Source organism: Lutjanus erythropterus, chromosome 24, assembly GCF_056507025.1.
Source record: "Lutjanus erythropterus isolate fLutEry1 chromosome 24, fLutEry1.hap2, whole genome shotgun sequence".
NCBI lineage: Eukaryota > Metazoa > Chordata > Actinopteri > Lutjaniformes > Lutjanidae > Lutjanus > Lutjanus erythropterus.
The window spans coordinates 14,312,520-14,335,166 of NC_139340.1; the positions used below are offsets into that span (position 1 = coordinate 14,312,520).

Below are 22,647 nucleotides of genomic sequence, written 5' to 3' on the forward strand. Positions count from 1 at the left end.
TTTAACTGGGCAAGCAACTGAGAAAGAAAAACATATTCATGCTTACAGCAACCACTGCGGTGCCTGCCTGAAGGGCACCAGTAACTTTACACAGACCAAAATGCCATGGTCGAAACTTATTGAATTTAGGACTGCTTGAATTTCCACAAAATGTGATCTTTGTTTGTGGCCTGTGTCCCCCAGAAAGAAACACTGAAAAAGCCTCCTGGCATCCCACCCCATCCTCACTTTATGAGATCGCCTCTTGACATTCTCCCACTGCTCGATAAAGTAAAGTACACTTTAATGTGAAAAGGAACACATTTATTTTTGACCTTCTCATAGACATCTCAGACGACAGTGATGCAAGCACTCATATCCTGTTTCTCCATAAAAATGTCCACAGAGACAGAACATATAACACCATGGTCATAAAGTTCAAATGGAAACATTAAATTAAGCACTACATATTTGTATCAGATACAATGAAAACATACAGTTCAATTAATTGCCGAGGAAACACAGAATTAAAGAATAATTGTTACTTGTTGTCATACTTTTTAAGTGTACCGGGTATTGAAACAAAGCAACACTGAGAAATACAACCAAATCTTTGTATTTACACTAAGGAGCGCCGTTTTTGTCACTGTTTAGCATTATTACATATAGAGCAAAACTGTGGCGGGGTTTGTTATAAGGTAATTTTGTCTCTTTTAAATAGCAAGGCATTAGGGGAAATTCAAATCGAGATTCAGCCAATGAGTGAAGCGAAGAGTGATGTGACATCATTAATGTACAACCAGTCTGAGGACAGCTCCCTGTGCATGGCTGTGTTGTCTCAAAGTGGAGGAGGTGTGTTTTTATAGGGGATAATTCAAACAATGTGCTGCATGTAGATTTGATGACATGTAGAATTTAATATTACCAAAGATAAAATGGGAAGACACTCTTTTATTTTAAAGAAAATGAATAGTTCTGGAGTATTGGCACACCAGCACAAATAGGTCTCACTAAACAGCCTTGTTTTCTAGAAAAAAATGAGAAATAAGAATAACACCCAAATGAACATTTTACCCCTTAGCTCCAATAATAACCCGGGGCTACAACGGTAACACAGCTCGCACATTATGTATCACATAAAATCATAATGGCAGCACTTGTCCGGCTGCCAGAAAAGGAAATTAACACAATAACTCAAACAGAACACAACACTTTCCCAATACGAATGCATGTTAATTGCACCGAAATGAATTAAAGTTTTTAGGCTACAAAAACTATGAATAAAGTATGAACAATGTGCAAATAACAAGGTCTACCTTTAAGAGAATCCTGCATTTTAATATTAGCATAATGCTATTTCCTCTCTGTCACTTTTTAAAAATAATTCAGCATTTATTAACTTATGTAAAATTTATGTAAAGATATCTGAACAGACAGCAATGGCTACTTTGGTTCCTTTTTAATGAACAAGGGAAAGATAAAGGGGGTGTGTAATGAATTTACAAAATATACATCTATTATTCTGCTCCTCCCAGCAACCATGATTGATTAAACTTGGGCTGGTGAGTGTGTGCATTCACACTTGTTTTCTTTGTGTGTATGCAGCGTAAGCGTATGTGTGTGTAATTTCAGGGGGTTTCAAAGTGCTATATCAGATAAGGTGAAAATTAGAAATTGATTTGTGGCTTGTTTCCTAGACGCAATGGTACAAATACACCCATCGTGGCCCCAAAGTGCCTCATAGAGAAGGGATTTCTGGCTCAATTCTGTCCATTTGTTCTGGTCTCCTCTGGATTGACTCCAGCTTGCTTTCATCCGTCTTGAATTGGTTTCCACTAAGCTTTTAAGAGTCAAAGATGACATGAGCTAGTGTTATTTGCTTTTAGGAGTCATAGTAAACAACTGAAAATCACTGTTGAGAAGCTTCTCTTCTTTTTCCTTTGCATATTTAAGCTGGAAAAGGTAAATTTTCACAAATGGTAGCAATCTACACACCGCTGAGTCCAGCTTTTTAGGACAGAGTGCTCACTAGCTGCTGTTTAAGAGCATTATATTTTACTGGGTGCAAAAGTTCACATGACCAGAATATAATTTAGGTAAATTGAGCAGATCTGTGTGAATTAAAAAGAATGGGACCCTCTTCTGTTCTCTATCCAAAGGTTTCACAAGTCTTGCCCAGTGCAGCGTTCAGATGATTAAGACGAGTTTATGCTGATTTATTCTTGTCTGTCTGTAGCTTTCAGTCTTGGGGCTCCAGTCCCTCTAGATGGTCAGGGATGGGTAGACCAGTGAGAATCGTCAGACACTTATTCCACACGTTGAACACAGGACACACAGGCTGGACGAAGGAGACGTGAAATGTGTGCAGGTGCTGCGAGCCCACCGCGTCGTAGAAGGTCAGGTAGCCGGCGTCGTAGTCCAACAGAACGCCGACGCGTCGCAAGTGGGGCGAGGGCTCGATGGCCAGCTCTTTGCTGTTGTGGCGAACCACCCAGGAGTTGTTGCAGCGGCAGAGCACCCAAGAGGCCGAGTTCTTGCCGATCCACTCGTGCTTGGGGGCTGATTTGTAGGCTATGCCCACAGCGTACCTGAGGAGGAGTGGAAGATTCTGTTATCACGTGGAAATGATTATAAAATGATCGTCTGTTCACTGTTGACTCAGGGAGCGCTGCTATTCTTGTACTCTGGCCGCTTGTCTTTGACACTGTGGATCATAAGATCCTTTTATCATGTCTAGAACAGTGTGCAGGTGACAGAGGTACTGCCCTCGAATGGTTCCAGTCATAACTGACAGGGGTTTCTCAGTTCATATGAGCGAGCATACCATGACTAAGGCCCGAATTATCTGTGGAGTCCCTCAAGGCTCCATATTGGGTCCCCTCCTCTTTTGATTGTATATGCTGCCCTTGGGATCAATTTTTAAGAAACAAAATATTTGTTTTCAATGTTTTGCTGATGATATACTGATATATCTGCCTAAAAAACAAAAGTAAAGATTAAGTACAACCTTCGCTGTACTGCCTAAGATATCAGAACTTTGTCAGTCTGAATAAAAATAAAATTGAGATTATTTTGGACAACCTAACCATCTGGACGTTTTTGATGGTACAGTTGCCCCTTTAGCTCCTATGACTGATCTTTTGCTATGGCTCACCATGTGCTCCCTCCGATTAAAGCCTCCCAGTAGTGACGGCCGCTGTCGATGAACACATTTCCCACCACACCGTAGCTGCTCTGGCTGGTGAAACGGTCCTGGCTGTGGCCTTTCTTTGACGTGGTCTCATCCCGCTCCACCGTCAGGTTATCGTGGGACACTTTCAGCTTCTTGTGGGCAGATTTGGGATCCAGCTTGAATGGCTGGCCTGGTTGGAGGAGTCAGAGAAATTGGAAACCAAATCGATTTTTAAATGTATTGAGAAATGTAACAGGCAGCAGTCTTTAAAGAACAGCTAATTTATTTTCAGTTAATTCAATTTCATATTTGCCAAAGGGAAAAAAATTAAAAATCCAATAAGCTACTTCTGTGTGGGTGTTTACACATCAATTTTCAGTAAAGGTCGATCCTGTCTCAAGTGTTCGTTTCAGGCGTCTTGTGCTTACTGTTGGTCTTCAGAGTCCCCGGTTCACTGCTCCTGCTTCCCGCTTGGTTAATGGCCTTGACAACAAAGATATACTTGGTGCCGCTCTGCAGACCGTGTACTGTGTAGTGGTTCTGCTTGATGTTGGGAACAATCATCCAGCTCTCCAATGAGTTACACAAACCTAGGAAGAGAGGGAAAGGAGGGCGAGAAAAGAGGAATGAGGCACAAATGAGAATCAGGGATGAAACAATGTGCAGTCGGTTAATTGCATGAGAAATTATATATCGTTTTTAGTTGTTTAAGTTCCTAAAAATGCATTTTAGCAATTAAAGTTAATACTAAGTACCACAAGCAGCCATTTTGACCTTTGAATTTTAAACCCTCTAAATTTTCATGGTACCAAATAAAGAAATTAATTCATTCAGTCATTACAAACGTCCCCTGTCTCCCCTACTTTATGTTCCTCGATTATTCTACTGATTAGGACAATTTGGTCTAATTTCTATTTGTGTTTTAATGCAGGAAAATCAATGCAGCACAAGATCACTTGGGAAGTTTCTTTCACAGAGATGATGATAGTTGCTAAGCAACCGAGATGCAACTGAACATGTGCCAAAAGTAACAATAAAAAAACACAACAAGCCTGTAGCCAAAATAGGTAAAAAATAATACTGATGCTTTTATGAAAAGTCAGGTACCAGCTAGGAATGATGATGAAGTTATTGCACATACAGAAGAATATGAAATATGTATAAACATGTTCAGTTACAGCCACAGTCACTTTAAGTACAAAAAAACAACACCCAAAGGACAAACTATTCACTTAAAAGTTTTCTGGGAAGGAGTGATGTACAGACGTGTGAAAGGATAGTTATTAAATGATTGGTTGTGTGCGAGCCCTGCGGCAGCGTGGGAACAGGTGAGAGGGTGTGAAAAGGCACGAGAGGAAACCATTCACACCTTGTTGACTACGTAGCTGCACTCTGCTCTCCCTGCTCGGCCTGCGCGTCTCTCCGATGTGTGTTGTATTCAGTGGCACTTCAGTACTGCGGCATCACCTCCTGAGGCAAGAGCGCCTGTATATGTGTGCGTGTTTTCCACTCTGAATAAATATGAAATTCTTCCAGCCAGACTACAGACTTGCTTGCACACCTAGTGCAGTTTTAGCCACAAAAAGACAAGCTAAAACAAGATTATTAATTTTTCTCTACTTGCTATCTGTAATTTAAACAATATCAACTGACATTTTGATATTTTGGCACATTTTGCATTGGCTCAATCCAATCATGATGGAGGAAAAACAACTCCCAACTGAGCTAATTAGTTTTGCAGAGTAGCAATAACCATGATCTGATCTGAGCTTCTGACTCTGACAAAAAACTGAGTTTGTCTTTAATTCTAATAACCTGTAAATAATTTAAAAAAAGAGTATCTTTTTCAAACAAGCTTATTAAATCGATAAAAGCTAAAGAAATGCATTTTGCCTTGCTGTTAAGCCTGAGCGGTATCTGCCTTTTATATGAAAAGTTTTTTTTGGAGGGGGAATAAAATACAAAAAATTACAGCCTTATTATCAGTTTGAAAAGTTTAAAATGGAAATACATTAACTGATATAATGAAAATCCTTAGAATTATGGCTTTAATTAGCCCAAGAAAATACTAAAATTCACTGAATAAGCATTTATTTCTGTCCTCATCAACCATAAAACTAACCAAAAGTGAAATTAAGATAGATGAGGACATTATGAGTGTCACACTGTAAAGGTAATGTTAATTGTTAAAACTTAAGCATTAAAGTGCTACTGCTGATATCACTAAACTACTTTTCCTACTGGTGTACACTTTCAGACTTAAATTAAATTTCTCACATTCATTAAAATCAAACACATTGCATATTTATTTGATGAAGCTTAGTTCCATAGCAGAAATAGCCTGTAGTCTGTCACTATCATATTAACACAAATTTCCCAGAGGACTTCCAATTCAGAGAGCTGTACTGAACGATTATGCGCAGAAGTTAAGGATGTTGTTTTTGTGTTTTTATTACATTAACGTCAGAAGACTTCCACTTCTCAGGCGGTGATTCATCTGGATTGCTCCCCGGGGGGAATTATCTGGCACGTGACTCAGATGCCAACAGCAACACCTCTGACGTTATCGGATGTGAAAAACCGGGAGGTGAGAAAGCTCACAGCATCTTTGAGCGAACAGGAGGAGACAGGGATGTGAGGGAAACAGGAAAATAAATCTCACATTAGTTTAATGGCTGTAATGTAAAGTAAGGACAAATGCGAATCCCCGAACATGCAGGCAGGTGATTTTTGCCGTGAGGTAAATCTATCTGAATCTGAGAAAAAGACTTCAGAAAAGAGCAAATGAAAGACAGAGTGAAGGCGGTTTGATTGAAAGGGAGCAGGGGAGCTCGTCTTCAGATGCCCTGACCCCATTTTCTTCCTCGTAGCTGTTGCTCACTCAAGTGTGCTTGTGATTTTTAGGAGTCTCCTTGTGTGTATGGGAGTACGCGTGTGTATGTTGGCCTATACCGTAATGTCTGTTGTTGTTCTACGAGACACCGTGTCACTACGCTGACTCGTTTTACAGCTGTCATCTCTCCTAATATGACGTCTTCTTCCTTCGGACCTGAACGTCTTGCCTGTATAGACACATGAACTTGGTGTATATCCACTGAAGTCTCAGTGTTTAACTGACTGCTGTGAATTCTCTGCTGCACTATCGTCAGATCTGGTCCTCCTTCCATCCCTCACAAGCTACAGTCATTTGATGTGAGGGTGATAGCATCATAAAGGCTAGAGGCTTCACTTCAGGAGGCTCCACTTCCACTGCTATCTCGGCTTTTAGAAAAAGCACTTCAACTCCCAGCTGCCTTAGGGGAGCTTGTGGCCAAAGTAGAACACCATGATTGTACTGATCAGATAATAGGTCTGTAAATAGCATGTAAATATAAAATGAATTTGCCGATGCCAACGTGCAGGATGTTGGATAATGGCCAGGGCATGGCTGAGAGTTCGTAAATGTTGAGGTCACGAGTCCACAACATGTCACAGTCTTCTTTAATCAGCTCAACTCAGCTGTTCAATTTTGATCCATTAATTTCCCACGGTCTAAATACTGTTTCCAGGCCTTCTCCAGCTGCCTGAATTTAATTTAGAGGTGTTTTTTCCTCCCTGTATGGATGTTATGCAATTGCTGTGTTGTATGTTGATATTACCTTGGTGCATACTCGCTGTATCAGAGGCATCTCAACCTTGATTTAGTTGGACATCATTGTTATGTTATGTTAACCAATTTCCGTCTGGTAGGGGTTGTTATTCTGCAGTCTGCTGAAAAGCTACAGTTGTGCTTTCTAGATGCATTTAACTCGTTTTGCACTGATTGAAGAAACAGGCAGATTAAAGAATTCTTATTCATTTACGTTGACTGGTAATAACCTGTAGAGCTGTGTTGATCTTATCCATGCTTGAGGCTATTTTCATGGCAATTTTTCTGTCACTGGTTTTCTGGCTGTGGCGCAGGAAGACAAACCTGAATGTCCACCAGAGGAACTTGCCCCAGGGACCAGAAACTTTTGGAGGAACTCAGGGTCTGTATTAAGTTTTGTGGACATTATTTTACTCTCCAAGCTTGTTCCAAAAGTACAGGAACTTTGGGGTAGACTTGCAGCACTGAGCATTACTTGCATCATTTTATTTCAGCCTGTTCATTGTCCTTCAACACATCAACATGACATTACAACAGAAAGCATTCAGCAGATCGACTAAATCCATAAATCCAGGTCTTATTGCAAGGCACGCTTGTATTGTTGTTGCAGTGTTGCACAAATAATGCCTGTCCAATGCTGTACAGGGCATCATCATTGTTAATATAGTTGTATTGTGCAAAAATGACAGCTGTCAAAGTTTCATACATCGATCTGCGTGGGTTTTATAGTAGGCTGCAGTGGAGACCTTATCGTTCCTTGGAAAGTTCCTGGGACTAAAAGTTCTGGGTACTTTGAGTAGAAATTCTTCAATTTCACCTACAAAGCATTGATTGGCTCGGTTGTTTCCCAACAAAGAAAATGGCTGCAGTTGAGAACAACACTAGACACCCACCAGGTTGCTAAAAACACAACTCACAATGACTTGAAAGGTTTAAGAGCAGATTGCATTGTGTTTCAAGATGCATGGCTAAACCAGTTTTGCTTGAGCATTACTTTTCACCCACAAATACTTACTGGCAATATTAGACTGTCCAGTGAAGATGGCGTACTGGAGCTCATAGGACACCACTGTGAATTCATCATCAGACGTCCAGTGGACAGCGATGGTGTCATAAGAAGCCGTGCACAACTCTTCCCTTATGCACGGAGCATTTGGAGCTGCAAGGGATGGAAAAAAACAAGGAACGTCATCCAACAAGATCCCTCACTCTGATGCTACATTCCAGTTGAAGATAGTTACATTAGTAATATTCCAAAGTGTTAATGCACTCAAAGGCTGTCAGTTGTCAGAACCAGCAGTAGCCCCCAATTAACCTCCTACATGTTCATTTGGTTTAATTTAGGAGCGTAAAGGCTTCATTACACACAGGATTGGAGATGTTCTTTCCAGTAGAGTGGTAGGTTGAGCATTAAAAGCAATGCGGAAGAGAAATAATAAAATATTCAGATAAACACATTAACACAGCAGGAAGAGTAAATATCCAGATCCTTTTAGTGCTAACAAATGTGGGTCGTTACATATAATCAGAGATGCCAAATTGACTTTGTACAGTTTTTTTTTAAATTCACATGCACTTTATTACATTGTATTGTTTTTGTTCTCGGGGGATATAAATAAGACAAACCCGTTTTGTATTCACACCAAGGAGCCTTTAGAAGAAAGAGAATGGACTTGGAAACAAAGATACAAAGGCACTGCTTAAATTGATTGTAAAGCCACTTCCTATCTCTTTCTGTGTCTGTCACTCTACCCCTCTCCCAAGCCTTCTGTCATGAGTGGCTGCACAGAGTGGAGTGATTCAGACTGATTCACTTAGTGAAAAGGCCCTCCAGCGAAGCCCTCATGCATCGCAGAGAATAAATGCGAGCCAGCCATTTTCACAGACCTTCGAATCCTCCACACACGATGCCTTGTTTTTGTCCCCGGCGTACTCATAATTCATGCAGTGACATTTTGATGGGTCCTCGCAAATGGGACATCAGAAATTAATGTTGAAAATTAATTTTGGAGTTAATAGGCTGGGGCCTTTTCCTTCAAACGCGGTGCTCGAGGACAGCATGGACTTCAAAAGAATTAAAAAAACAAAAACAAAATCATAACTTGAAGCTGGAATAGAATCGTAATTAGAGGCGATGTTTGGTTTCATGGTCAGTGAGGAACTGAATTAAAGGGCTAGACTGTAGAGCCAACAAAAGGAGATGATTGGTTTGTGATTTTAAGTTCGGAGAAAATAAACATCAAGCGATTATGCTGCTGTCCCCACTGACTTTGACTGCAAATCAGTCCTCTGGGTTTTAAACAGGGAATTGAAACAGCTCAACTTTTTTTTACTTTAATCAATAAATGTCCCTCTGATCGAAAATACTTTGATGAAAACATGAAGGTTTACCAGTAAGGTAATCCAGACTCTCCAGCAGCTTCTTCTCTCTGCCGAAGTCCAGGGCAAAAGTGTCGAAGGTGTCCGTTAGGTGTATCTCAGGGATCAGCACTTGGGTTGATGCGGTTGCCATGGAAACCCTGGACCAAGACCAATCAAACTTGAACAGGTTTTCATACTTTATTTATGCAAGGTGGTATTCTTATCTTTAAACATGGGACAAGGCAGAAATTAGAAATGTGCTGGTTGAAAATTGCAGGCGGAGATGCAACAACTTCCAGCCTCATTTGACAAAGACTGTTAAGTCAAGGCTCATATTAACGTACTGAGCAGGCTAAAGTTGAGTAACTCAAAGTTGAGAAATTCACTGTTACATTATCACTTGTTTAAGACTCGAAAACTCAAAGTTGAGGACTTGGGACTTGACTTTGGGCTTGTTTTTGCTATATTTTGTCAGGCGCCTTCAAAACCCACAGAATGTGGAAGTTCCCCGTGGCAACCAAGACCTCGTTCTGAGTATTTATAAGCTACTGTCAGAGAAACGTGAAATTTTTAGCATAATTTTAGCCAACGGAATAACAGAGACATACAGTATTAATAAACTGCTCAACAATTAAAAGTACAGAATCTGAATAAAATAAGCCCCCTAATTATTGAGGCTGTGCGGATTAGATTCTGATTGAAACATTACTTGTGTTTGAAGGACTAAAGGATAATGATTTCTTTTTATATCACTCAGCTTTTGTTTCTCCTGAGGATGCCCATATTGGACACTGGGCTTCGTTCTCAATTGCCAAATCAATTAGTCAGAAAGCTTAGACAGGGAGAGGAATAAGATTAGGCTAAATAAAAGATTAATTCCCCCTCTACTTGCCTTTGCTGTTGGGGAAGTCAAGTACACAAAGTTCTCAAATTGTCTCTCAACATCTATGTGTGCACTCTTTGCCCTTTCCCTGAAGCCAGAGCTTAGCTTGCGAAGGTGGATAATTCCAACATGTGTGGCCAGTGTGTGTGGGCTGTCTGACCTCTCGTTGATGCTCTTGGCAGTCTGCAGGAAGCGAGCATGATCCGTCTCTTTCAGCGTCTGATCGGCCTGTGTGATGAGGGCCGAGGACCTCTCGATGCACTGCTTGCAGTTGGAGATCTGCTGCGCGAGTTTCCGAAGCCTTTGTGCCTGGAGAGGATGGCAAAGAGAAGTCTGAGAACGCTGTCGTAAAGGCTGGATCAGATAACCAAACTGGGGATGTGCAACAATGTCCTCATCTAGGTGAAGATGCTGCGGATCATCAGGGGTGAGAACATAATCAGAGCCGGCTGCCCCAAAATGTGGGGTTTTATTCATACGAGGGGGTGGATGCCGACATCTCAAAGTCACTCATGCATGAAAAGGTCAAATCCAGAGATGACTGATACACTTAGTCATCTATTTCCTCTTCATGTTTGCTTAGTTCATAGATGGTATATTATAGCAAAAGGCGTGAATGCATTAATCCTGCTTGAGTTACAGAGACTGGAAGCTGATTCGTTTTGACCTCCCGACTTCTCTTTTGTGCTCTGAGATTTCTTTAGAAGCCCTGGTTCTCTTCTAACTGTGAAGACAAATGAATCAGACACTTCAAGGTTAACCTTTTCTCTGTGCAGACCAAAATCGAACAAACCATGGGTGTGATCGTACGATGAAAAAAAAGAGTAACCAAGGAACAGGTGAATGGCTTGCCAAAAAAAAAAAAAATGTTCAAACTACTCCAGTTAAGCTTCTTCCATGTCCCTGCTTATGTGAATTTTTCCAGGCGTGTCAGTGATTCCGTGGCACGCAAATCTGGGCGCAAATCTGGGATTTTTATCTCCCCCGGTTTTCCTCCTCAGTTTCATTCCCTCTCCCTCCAGTATGAGATTTCTAGAGACAGATTGAGGTCAGTGGCTGAATTGAGGTCGGAGGATATTTCATCAGCACTTTGGACCCAAAACACTGTAATCTCAGCCCAAATCCACTTAAATTTGCAAAATCATTCCCATGTTTAAAAAAAAAAAGAGAAAATAAGGCAGACTAACAAAAGAAAGTTGATCATTTTGAGATTCTATTGATCATGATCTAGCACTCCACCAAAAAGCAATTTGTAACAATCTGTTGGCCTAAAATTAAACACCTCTGTATCCATCTCTGTATCTTCTTTGATGCAATCCTAAAAGCTAAAAGTCTACAATACAAAACGAAAAAAAAAAAAATCCCTAGCGGGTTCCAAGTCTCATTAGGTACAGCAGAAAAGAAAAAAAATCGGATTTAGAGTACAAGTAAATGCAACCTCCCATATGCTCAGGGATCCGCTCTTGGCCAGTCCGACTGTTTCCACCGTCTGTTCAGAGTGTGTTGAAGGTTTTGCATGTGAGGCGTCTGAACAGTTTGCCGTCTGTTCAGTGTGTAAGGATCGGGTCAAGTGGCTTGAACAAAGTACTGCGTTTGACACAGAATTGGGTCGTATTGTAGCTTGGAGTGTTTTCAGCGCATGTGTGCGTTTAAATAGTGGTAAAACAATATTCTGTAGCAATCCAAACCTTGTCACCCAGATTCTTACTTGTACCACATTTGCACATTACTTTTTATATAAGCGCTGCAGGAATAGTGTTTGTATTTTATAAGAGCAGAGCAGTCAGTATTTGCCCCTTGATGATCATTATTTCTGCTAGAATAGTTCACTGATGAAAGAAAATATCGTTTTTTAATGATGCAAATTAGAAGCTGCAAAGATATGGTTGAGCTAATATTAAGCATCAATAAAAGTGGAAGAACAAAATGACAAGTGGGTCCGTGGGCAGCTTTAAAATGGGTTAGAAATTTAAGTTAGAAAGATTCTGATTTAAGCTTTTTATTGCCTGATGGTGGAAAGAAAAAGTGAAGTGAAAGGGTATGAAAAGCAGCAAAGGAAAACAAATGGTAACTGCTATCAAAGTCCTCGCCCCTCCGAGCGTTCGCCTCACCTTCCCCTCCTTGATCTTGTTGCCAATGATCTGCCTCCTCTGCTGAATAATCTCGATGAGGACGTCGCACTCCTCCAGGAGCTTGCTCTCCTGACGGGACGCATTCACCTGAGAACAAATTCACAGAGAGCATTAGATAAACAAAGAGATTGATGGGATAGGGGATAAAGAGGTGTATATGTTTAGGTGGCTCCAGATCATGTAGATGGACGGACAGGGTGTCATTTTCATCCGTCAGCCGGCCCTCCTGCGTGGAAGCAAACACTTGAGGGAGATGAGGAGAATTTGGCCATTTTGCCTTCCGCTGGCTTGAGTGCTGACTGACAAGTAAAATAAGCAGGAAGCCACGTGGCTTTTGGAGAGCAGACATGACACTACTATATATAGTCCACCATATTTAACCTCTGCCATTTTTTCAGTGTGAAAGTTATTCACTATATTGTGCAAACATAAGACAACATCTGTCTTATAGGGAATAGTGAAGGACAGAGTGAATATGGATGCAAACAACAAAGTTTGCAGTCCCATGATAGCTAGGAAGAAGTTGGCATTTTACACATTTCCCTCTTGAAACCCATATTAAATAAGAGGTTTGATGCATTAGTACAAGTTCACATTTTAAGGCTATATGTTGAACTAAAGAAAAATTATTTAATTTAGCTGCTGGGTGTTTGAAAAGTGCAGTTGATGCTGTTGATAACATTCAAGGTTGTTCTGCCATGAGGGGTCTTTAGTTGAAAAATGGCTTCCAGCTCTATTCTCTGAGGCATTCGATTCACTTTGCAGTTGGAACCTTTACAGTCTGAGCAGGCTATAAAAGCTGTTCAAGTCCAATTATAAGACTGCAGGTCCTAACATAATGCGTAATTTCTCATTGTGGTCATTTCCTCGCGGTCCTTTCAGCACCTTGTAAAGTGTTTTCTTGCTGCGGCAAAGCGATAGCACAGGGAGCAATGAAAGGGAAGTCTGCTGTGAGTGTTGCCAAGCCAACGGGAGATTGCACAGTTCTTCACACACACATGCACTCTCCGTTTTACACACACACACACACATGTTGACAGGTGTTTTAATAATGACATCATGGGGAGTCATTTGGCTTTCCTGCACTGAACCAAACAAGGCTGGAAAGGACTTTTCTCAACATCCTCAACTCGCCTCCAAAACAGCGTTTATGTGATTTTCTGGGTTCGTGCTGCCAACAGAAACAATTTGCCACCTGGATTACATCTCAGTGCCTCCAGTATGTGAGACATGCTAAGCTGAACACCTTAGCTCTGCTGTACAGAGTAGCTGTGGCAGCGCCGGCGCATCTGTCTTTTCAACACTGCTAATTGGTTTCTTAGGCATCACTGTGACAGCTCTGGGGAAGCTGGAGATTTGAACTTGCTTAGCCAGTGAAAGGCTTGTATCAGTGTTATCTCTTCCTGGAATTTTGTACACCAATTAGCAAACTCATACAGATCTAAAACAAGGGGTTATTTGAGGTGGAGGTTTCTTCGAATATAAACCACAAAAACATGCATTAAAGTTATCTGTTTTGGAAGTCTGCTGATTTTCAACTTTTGTATCCTAAAATAGCCGGTCTGTGACCAAATGGCTGAACTGTTATAAGTTCCAGTTGACATGTGCACTATCACAAACAAACAAACAGTTTGCGACCAGGGTACAACATGTTCCATGTAAAGATGTGGGGCATCTAATGACTGTGGGCAGAGCCCTCTGGTGCATATGATCGGTATGACAGATTGCACCCTGGCAGCGACATTAAGTGATTCATTAACCACAGGAACGCACACACACATGCACAAACTAAAATGACTCAGCCCTCGAGGGTATCCAAACTTTTGGAATGGCACATTTCTGCAGGGGAGTTAAACTTTACATGCCTCGTGACACTTAAGCCTAAAGCCATCAGAGGTGTTTCTTCTTCTGTGGTTTTTGCTACAGTATTAATTTTCCTTGCAAAAGCAGTATATTTGAGTGGCTTGGACTCATTTTCTTTATTGCATTTTATAAACAAACTAATTAACTGCCTAAAATTACCCCTCTTTGGCGATTTGTGATTATCAAATTAGACTTGGATCCAAGCACGACAACTCAGTTCTCTGTTTTTCAACATGCATAATGCACCAGAGAACAGTTCAAATATTGTGTGGCATCATATTCAAACAATTACAGCATCTTGATCCTATTAGCAGACATGTTGCCAACTGAAAAAGAATGCTGGGATTTAACATAATGCGGCGCAGAAGCATCAAATTGTGGGCACAGTTAAACCAGAGCACAGACACAGTGACTCAGACAAAACTGGATGTGAGCTGGCAATCTTTTTAGAAGATCACTGGCTTTCTTTTACACTCCAGTTGCACCGCTATTGGAGGAAGCAGTGGGCAGAAATCATAAATGCGATTTTAAAGGGATAGTTTGGATTATTTGAAGTGTGTAGATGCTGGGAAGGTACCAGCACAGAAGCTAAGCAATGAACTTCTGTGGACAGGGTCAGCAACAGAAGGTATTTTAGCCAAATCTACCTAAAAAGAATCAGGATCAGTGTACACTATATTTAGAATATTTTCACTGCTTTACTTTGCTTTCACACAGCTTTTTCTGACAGGAAATGGCTGTTATATAAACCAAGTATGACTCTCTCCAAACCATCCAAACTTCATAGAAAATTCTGTAATTTTACCTGGAAGAACACAGGAGCTGCTGGTGCACCGCTGCCTCAGTCTGTTAGCTTATTTGTGTTATTGTGTGACCAATCTATGCTTTTAAAACACCAAAGTTGCACAATATTAACAAATCAAGGCAGCAGTAGTCCAGCAACTCTTGTATTCTGCAACGTTAAAACTGATTTTCCCAACGAGGTGTGGTTGGCTTGGGAAGAGTGATATTTGGCTTATTTCCTGTCCAAAAAAAAAAGGCAAAGATTTTAAGTTGCTAGAATGTGCTTTGCTGCTGACCCTGTCTACAGCAGTGCATCGCTTGCCTTCTGTGCTGGTCCTCCTCTCTGCTTTTCCCGAGTGGGGACATGTCACCCTCCATCTCCTGTAGGAAATCTGAAAACTTTTCTCTGAGTATGCATGAACTTTATACAGTTTTTATACAACTTCTGGACTCTCAAAGATGTCAGAGCAGCCATCTCCAGAAAAGCTTTGGAATAGAGGAATCTGTGAAATGTGAAAGGCTGTGAAATATTCAGAGTTTCCCGTGCGCTGCTTTCCCTGTGTGACCCTCTCTTTTTAGCGCTGTCACATTCACCACTCTCATGGCTGCGTGTTCTTGTCAAACAGCTTGATTTACTGATTTTAAATCGCTTTATGTGTTTATTTTTGTCTCATGATCACCAGTACATGTATTTTTTCTTTACTTGTGAAATCTGACTTTTCTCACCTAAAAAAGCGTGCTGTCACTGTACACTCCACGAGCTATTTTAAGACTTCAGAGTGTGTTGTGGAGACCTACTGTATGTTTACTTGTCACCTTTAATGCACTGGAGGGAAAAAAAAATCAGGTCACGCTCTTTTTTACCCTTTCATATATGCATCATTTATTCATTTCTGATTTTTAAAGTGGAGTGTTTACCTTTTTTTCTCTATTTTTTGTGATAGGAAAGGATCAACGAGGGTGTTTTTTTCCTATATAAAATTCCTGCATCATCAAAATTTCTCAAGCTTAGCTCACAGAAAACATCTTTGCGTGATGGCGACACAAAAACAAACTCACAAAATATGCACCCAGCACTTTAGCTAAAAAAAAAAAATTAAATCTCCTTAATAAATCACAATCCTCTTTCCTTGCAGTTTGTAAAGGCCTTGCCAGGCAGAGAGAGAGGCTGTTCTCCATTATTGCTAAACTAAGATGTCACTGCCTTTTAACCCTGTGGCACTGCTTTATTTAAAGCTTCTTAGTGGGCCAGCATAACGTGAACGGGCAGGCTTAGCACTGAATTGCCTTCAGTACACCTAAATACACACATTCACACACATTTGTAGCTATTATACTAATAATAAACATGTTAGACAAAAGCAGATCTTGAGTAATTGCAAAGAAAGGAATTTCTGCATTCATCATGCTAGTTTCTACACAAATAAAGCTGTGTGGAAAAAGTTCAACTCAATGCTAGCATGCTGTTTTAAATTTGTAATATTATAGCTGTTGCGCAAGTCCATATTTTCAAAACTGTAGTAGAGTTCTGCAAATGTGATTATAACTTGACTCATAAATGAGTAATTACTAAGATTTATCATAGCATGTGTAATTCATTACAACCCTGCAGGAAAAGCTGCATCTTCAGCTTCACATCTGCAGTTTCACATTAAAAGAGCGGGCCTACAGGAGGGCTGCAACTAACGGATGATTTTGTTCTTGATTGTTTAGGCTGTAAGAGAGTATGGCATCTTTTTTTTTCTTACCAGCCTACATATGTTACAATAAAATATCTCATTGGATTCAACTTTTAAAGCCAGATGTGCAATTCAGCATCACCTTCACTCTGCTGGGCAACACTCCAAAACTCAAAGACAAGCCACTTCCAGTTGAACACAAACAAAGAAACAAACAAACAAACAAACAAGAAAAAGCAACAAGGCCTCACATTTGAGAAGCTGGAACCAGAATTTTGTTTTGCTTGATAGAAGACTAAAACAACTAAGCGATCAAAATACCCATTTAATTTTCTGCTGATCCACTAATTGATTAATCTAAAAATCGTTTCAGCTCTGAAATATTTTTTCAAACTGTATCTCTATAGTGCTATCTTAGCTCTTAGCAGGATGCTAAGCTAAAGGATAGTGGTCTCAGTCTTAAGTCACAATACAAGTCACACAGGATGTGTGAATAAAAACTACCAAAAAATAGTTTTTGTAAATAAAATAAAAAAAGTATTTTTGTAAATAAAAACTGAAAATTAAAACCACGGTGCACAATTATTGCAATAATAATAGGCTGATAATAAAATAAAAACTTTCTATACATATCAAGGAATTATTTAATCTATATTTTCTGACAAAGATCTATATGTTACAGTAACATACATTATTTGTATTAATCATCTTTAAAAGCCAGCAATGCAGTTTAGTGTCAGTGTTTCTATATCCAGCATTCACACAAAATTACCTCAGAAACTTCCTTCATCAGTCTTCAGAACTTTTTGTCTGACCAATATTAATATAAAACTCAAAGATGTTCCATTTACACTTGAAAACAAACAAACAAAAGCAAAAGAAACAAATCCGTTTCACTTTTTTTCTTCATATTTTGCTTTATAATAAAGCAAAATAGTTGCTAGTTAATTTTCTGCTAATCAACCAATTGATTGATTGACAAATCATTTCAGCTCTAAAATATCTTTTCAAATTGTAGAATCATTTCAGTCTCCATAATATTAGTTTAGCTGCTAACCTTAGCAACATGCTAAGCTAAATTCTACTGGTCTTAATATTAAGTCATGCAAATCACAGAGAATGAGTCTTTTTTGTAGATGAATGACAACTATTGCAAAAAATAAAAGTTCCAACTTTATATTCATAAAGTTCCAAACCAAAATGGCATATTGGCTAGAGACAGATAATATAGGTCAGTAGTGACCTCAGAGGAATGCTGGGACTGACCTCTACATGTTGACAAGTCTGGATCAGCTTCCCCATCAGCGACTCCAGCTCGTTGTTCCTCTTGATCAGATTGCTCAGGTTGGAATCCAGGGCTTGCTGCAGCAAACAGACAAAAGACAACAGAGAGGGTGAGAAATGAAGAAGAAGTGGCTGGGAGACAGACGTGAAGGGCAGAGCCGTAAAAAATTCAAAGGAGGATAAAAAAATTAAAAAAAAAAGCAACAGATTTTCTCCTTTAGGTTTCTCTGCTTAGACGAGCCAAAGAAGTTGTACCTCGGGTGCCGCATCAGAAAACAAAATAAAGTTGGAAAACAAGTGGAAAACAACTACTCAAGACAAAATGAGGAGACACGTTTGATTCCTCAGCAAAGAAAAGCAGCGTTTTCCCTCAACTCCTCTTCACAAGCGTCCCCAGGAGTTGCACACTTTTCTTCCTCTTTTTGAAGAGGTGTGTTTAAAGTCCACGTACCTCCGTGCGCGGGTGATACCCCTCGTCCCTGTACTGCCTCCTCATCCTGCCCCGTCCGAGCCTCCGACAGAGGATCCTACTCTAGGAGAGGATGTGACTGGGACAGCCACTCCACTGAGCACCAAGCCATGCGCAAACCCGGCCAAGCGGCAAATTAGGCATCAAAAGCTTCCCCTATGAGAGCACGCAGCAGCGCTCTCGGCTAACGAACCGGCAAACAGGTGACAGCGCGTCAGCTCCCGTCCTTTAACGCTCCTCCCCTCTTTTTTTTTTATTTTTTTTATCCTTCCCTCCCCCTTTCTTGCTGCTTTTCATCCGCCCGGGCACAAGCTGTCTCCTTTACTTCCAAGACCGTCATATTATTGCCAAACCGAGCGTGCTTAAGCCGCTCTGATGCCACGTCTCCACTGTCCCATTCAAAAGTGTTTTCCAGATGAATTTGAGCTCAGACTCGGCGAATGCTGAGATTTTCAGCAGGTCTTGAAAAATGGTGTGAAGGTGCACTGGGGCAGCAAGGCCGCAAGAGCAAATAGCGCAGAAAAAAAGCTCAGGTTTTCTTGAAAACTGCAAATTTCTCCACTTCAAATCAAGACAACCAACAAGCTAGATGCTGCATTACTTCTTAGCAGCAGTGCAAACAAAGCCAGGTTCTGATGCTGTGTGGAGGATTAAAAGGAGTTACCCCAGAGGGAATATTGAATACACAACAACAACAGTAAACACAGATAGAGATGGTGGGATCTGTGTGTTTTTTTTGTGTGTGAGCGCTGTAGTGGCACTGGGGGCTTAATGGATGGCCTTAATACGGTGATGACACACAAAAGCAGAAGCAGCATAAAGGTCTCCTCTGAGAGGAATATATGCCAGTCGCTATCATCATCCCTAGAGATAAAAATAAACCAAACCTCTTGGAGGATGATGAGGAGGACGAGAATCAGTCAGCAGCTGCGTCACGTGTGTGTCGATGTATGCAGCGAAATTCATGCATGCATGCTTTAATGCAATGAGAGAAACATATTCAGGAATCATGTCTACATGCCGGCGTACTGTATACAAGAACAAAGGCAAACTTTACATCTCTGCATGCACACACAGTCTTCAGTACGTGAAATACACTGTGACATGTTCGCAAGGGAGCAACATACAGCATCCCAGGGATATAAAAAGATGAAACCTCCTGTCAGTCTCCATGCATCCCTGTGTGTGTGTGTGTGTGTGTGTGTGTGTGTGTGTGTGTGTGTGTGTGTGTGTGTGTGGGTGGGTGTGTGTGGGTGTGTGTGTGTGGGTGCAGGAGGTGCTTGGAGACACACTGTAAAAAAGTCGTACAGGAATTTAGAGAAACTCACCACTCTTTTCTCATTAACTTAATGTAAATATATGTTTTATTTGTTCAAATTAATTAAACTTTAAATTGCCAGTTATTTTCAGATCACTTGACTGTGATAAAAAAGTTGAGAGATTCTGAATTAAACCAAAAATAAGTTTTGCTGAACTATAATCTTTTTTTTTCTGTAGAAAAAGTTGAGTCTTTGAGTTTTATAAACCTCCAAAAAAATGTATTTCCAAAGTTGTTCACTGTGAGCTGTGACCCTGACTTGTCATTATGTCGGTGCTTGAAAATATTAAATCCTTAACCATTATTATCGTTTTCACTTTAATGAGTAAAACTTCAGACGCAAGTTGCCCTGAAATTTTGCCCTGACATCTTCCAATGATGAGTTGAGTGAATGCACTGTACGGCTTATTGAATTAAGTTTTTAAAGAAACGCGATCGGCAAATTTGCAGTTAAAAGTTAAGGCAGTCCGGACACAAACTTTTTTACAGTGTAGATGAGAAGTAAAGGGCAGACGTAGACACGAAGGGGTTAACATCGGCAGTGTCCATGGTGCCGACTAGTATTAATCTCTTGGAGCTGAGCTGCTGCCTGCCTGTCAGGTTGATCAGATGTCAATCATCCTGCTTGTTTATCCACGGTATATCACTCTCTTTCTCTATCCGCCTATCCTCCTTTTCTGCTGGCAGTCCGAGCCGGATTTTCAACCCCACCTCACCCCCCACCCCCCCAAAAAAACACTGTCTGTGCAGAGTTAATCTCTGCTCTGAACCAATGAGGCTAAGCCGAGTTGATTTGATGAGTTTTTAGATATACAGTAAGCCAATGCGTTCAGATTAACTTAGCGCTGAGCTGCGTGGATGCAAAATCATTTCACTGACTAAAAGTATAAATTTACTGAAGTACAGTCATTTCTGAAGCAAGTTCACTCGAGTAAGGGAGACCGGGGATGGTAGTAACACGTTTTACTGGGGTGAGTTGGAACACTAGCTGGGGATAAACGTAACAATGACAGGTAATTGACTCTATTAAGATCCAAGGACCTTTATTTTGGAATCAAGAAAAAAACTGTATGTTTGTGGACCAAGGACCCTCTTCTTTTTGCCTTGAGTTTACAAAATGTTCCAACTGTTCCAACTGTCCCCACCCCAAGAAGCCATTACATAGCTATCTGTCCTAGCATGTGGGTTTGAGGGTAGCATGAATGCAAAGCATCTTATTAAACTAGAGAAACTGCTATAAAGTTGGTCACACTAACAGTGTTACAACACTCCCGGTCTCCCCTATTTCCATTTCATTTTACTTCATATACTCTACATTACAGAGGAAAAAACTTCACTCCACAGAAGTTATTCACTAATTACGTTGCGGTTTAAGATTTTACATCATTTAATATAAAGTTAATGGGGTTGATGATCTGGGCATTACAAGTTACAAAACAAGAATTCACATGAGGAGTATAAAATGCGACAAAAACAAGAAAAGTAATTAGTTTGGCCGACGCCGTCCAGAGGGATATGAGGCGGGCCAACAGACCAAACTTGGATAAGTGCACCGGCCAGAGGGCGGTGTCAGAATAAAGGTTGTCAGGATGAAAGTGTCGGGAGAAATGTGTGGCAAAGTGTTGCAAAGTTTGTGTGAGGATTGCGTAAGCAGAAAGGTCACTCGTGAGACTTTGTGATATTATAGTGTTGGGTGGACAAAGATGTGAAAATTGAGCTTGACATGTAGAATTACAGGGTTTTTTTTTTTTCTGAAAAGTATGCCATTTTAAATAAGAGCCGATTTTGGTGCAGCATGGAGCAGAATATTATTTAATATTACTGCTAACACTTGTGTTTACACTGCTATTTAAACTGCGTTGGGTTTAAGGTTAGAATCTAGTTTCAAGTGTATTAAAACTGGTCCTAAATTGATTCAGATTTGCCAAATATAAACTGCAGAAGACATTCGGTTGTCATAACTAAGATGACAATTTTGTCAGTGTTAATTGTAGACTGACAGTGACCAGCAGCTCTGTTTTGGAGCGGCGCATACTTCCAGTATGCAATTACCGTGTACTTTTTACATTGTGGCGCTGCAGCTTGTACTTAAAGACTAACAATAGATGGAAGAGTCATGACTACACCCATCGCTTGTGCTTGCGCATGAACCGCAAACAAACAGTGACATCGCAATGACACCGCAACCTGGAGTGCACTTGTATATCACTTCTTCTTCCCCACCAAACCTCGTAATTTAATCAGAAAAATATTAATCTTGCAGGTGGCGTAGCCTGCAGTGCCTCACAAGGTCGTCAGTCTCTAACCCACGCAGAGACGTTCATGGCCACTTGGCAGCAGAGAGAATTATCCTGTGACTCAATTGTGGAGGAGATGAGCAGTGAAATGTAAATACGCTTCTAAAAATAAGATTTATTTAGCCGAAGTGTGGTCAGCTGACGGAGTCGGAGCCAGTTCTGTGAGTGCTTCCACAGCATCTGCTGTTAATCAGTGGAAAGCTGTTCTGCTGCAGATCCTCTCACAGCTTCGTCTTATATCACCCAACAAAAATCCACTGTTTGCGTTATGTTTCATAACCTTACGTCTCCCTGTCGGCTTAAAAATATAGGTTGCGAGGTTCTGTGGCCTACCTTTTGTGTTTTTGTTCATGTTTCTGTCTGTTTTCGACTGTTTCTATCTATATGTGTTAAACTTATTGTCATTAGAGTATGTAGTGTTCTGCTGCGGGTGTTGGCTATGAGCGAGCTAAATCTCCCCGAAGCGGTGCTGATAAGCTAAGAATGTATGCGAGGGGATGACACACACACACACACACACACACACACACACACACACACACACACACACACACACACTCAGCCATGGATGGAGACAGGTAGGCAACTGAACCGAAAACTTCACAGGAGCTTCGTCTTTTCAAGATTTACTGTGACACTGAGCAGGATTGTGTTCGCGGGAATCCTCACCCGGCTGCCAGAATTTCACTTCGTTCTTTGCCTCGTTGCTCATAAGTGTGTGTGTGTGAGAGAGAGAGAGAAAGATCAGAGAAACCTTAGTCATGCAGGTGAAGACAGAAACAGCGAGACAACCACAGAG

The 22,647-nt window shown here is 40.7% G+C and overlaps 1 protein-coding gene across 2 annotated transcripts in view; it reads right to left on the bottom strand.

Moving 5' to 3' along the window:
- Positions 1 to 281: 281 nt before the first annotated feature.
- The window catches only part of LOC146304818 (E3 ubiquitin-protein ligase Midline-1-like), a 71,431-nt gene continuing 49,065 nt past the window's right edge, over positions 282 to 22,647 (bottom strand). For both annotated transcript variants that reach the window (XM_084713535.1, XM_084713534.1), the window contains exons 3-10: positions 17,747 to 17,842; positions 12,135 to 12,242; positions 10,184 to 10,332; positions 9,171 to 9,298; positions 7,795 to 7,938; positions 3,580 to 3,741; positions 3,134 to 3,341; positions 282 to 2,567 (exon numbers count right to left, since the gene is read on the bottom strand). In XM_084713535.1, the coding sequence (XP_084569661.1) occupies positions 2,219 to 2,567; positions 3,134 to 3,341; positions 3,580 to 3,741; positions 7,795 to 7,938; positions 9,171 to 9,298; positions 10,184 to 10,332; positions 12,135 to 12,242; positions 17,747 to 17,842 (1,344 nt within the window). In that variant the 3' untranslated portion in view covers positions 282 to 2,218. The remainder of the gene's footprint in view (positions 2,568 to 3,133; positions 3,342 to 3,579; positions 3,742 to 7,794; positions 7,939 to 9,170; positions 9,299 to 10,183; positions 10,333 to 12,134; positions 12,243 to 17,746; positions 17,843 to 22,647) is intronic.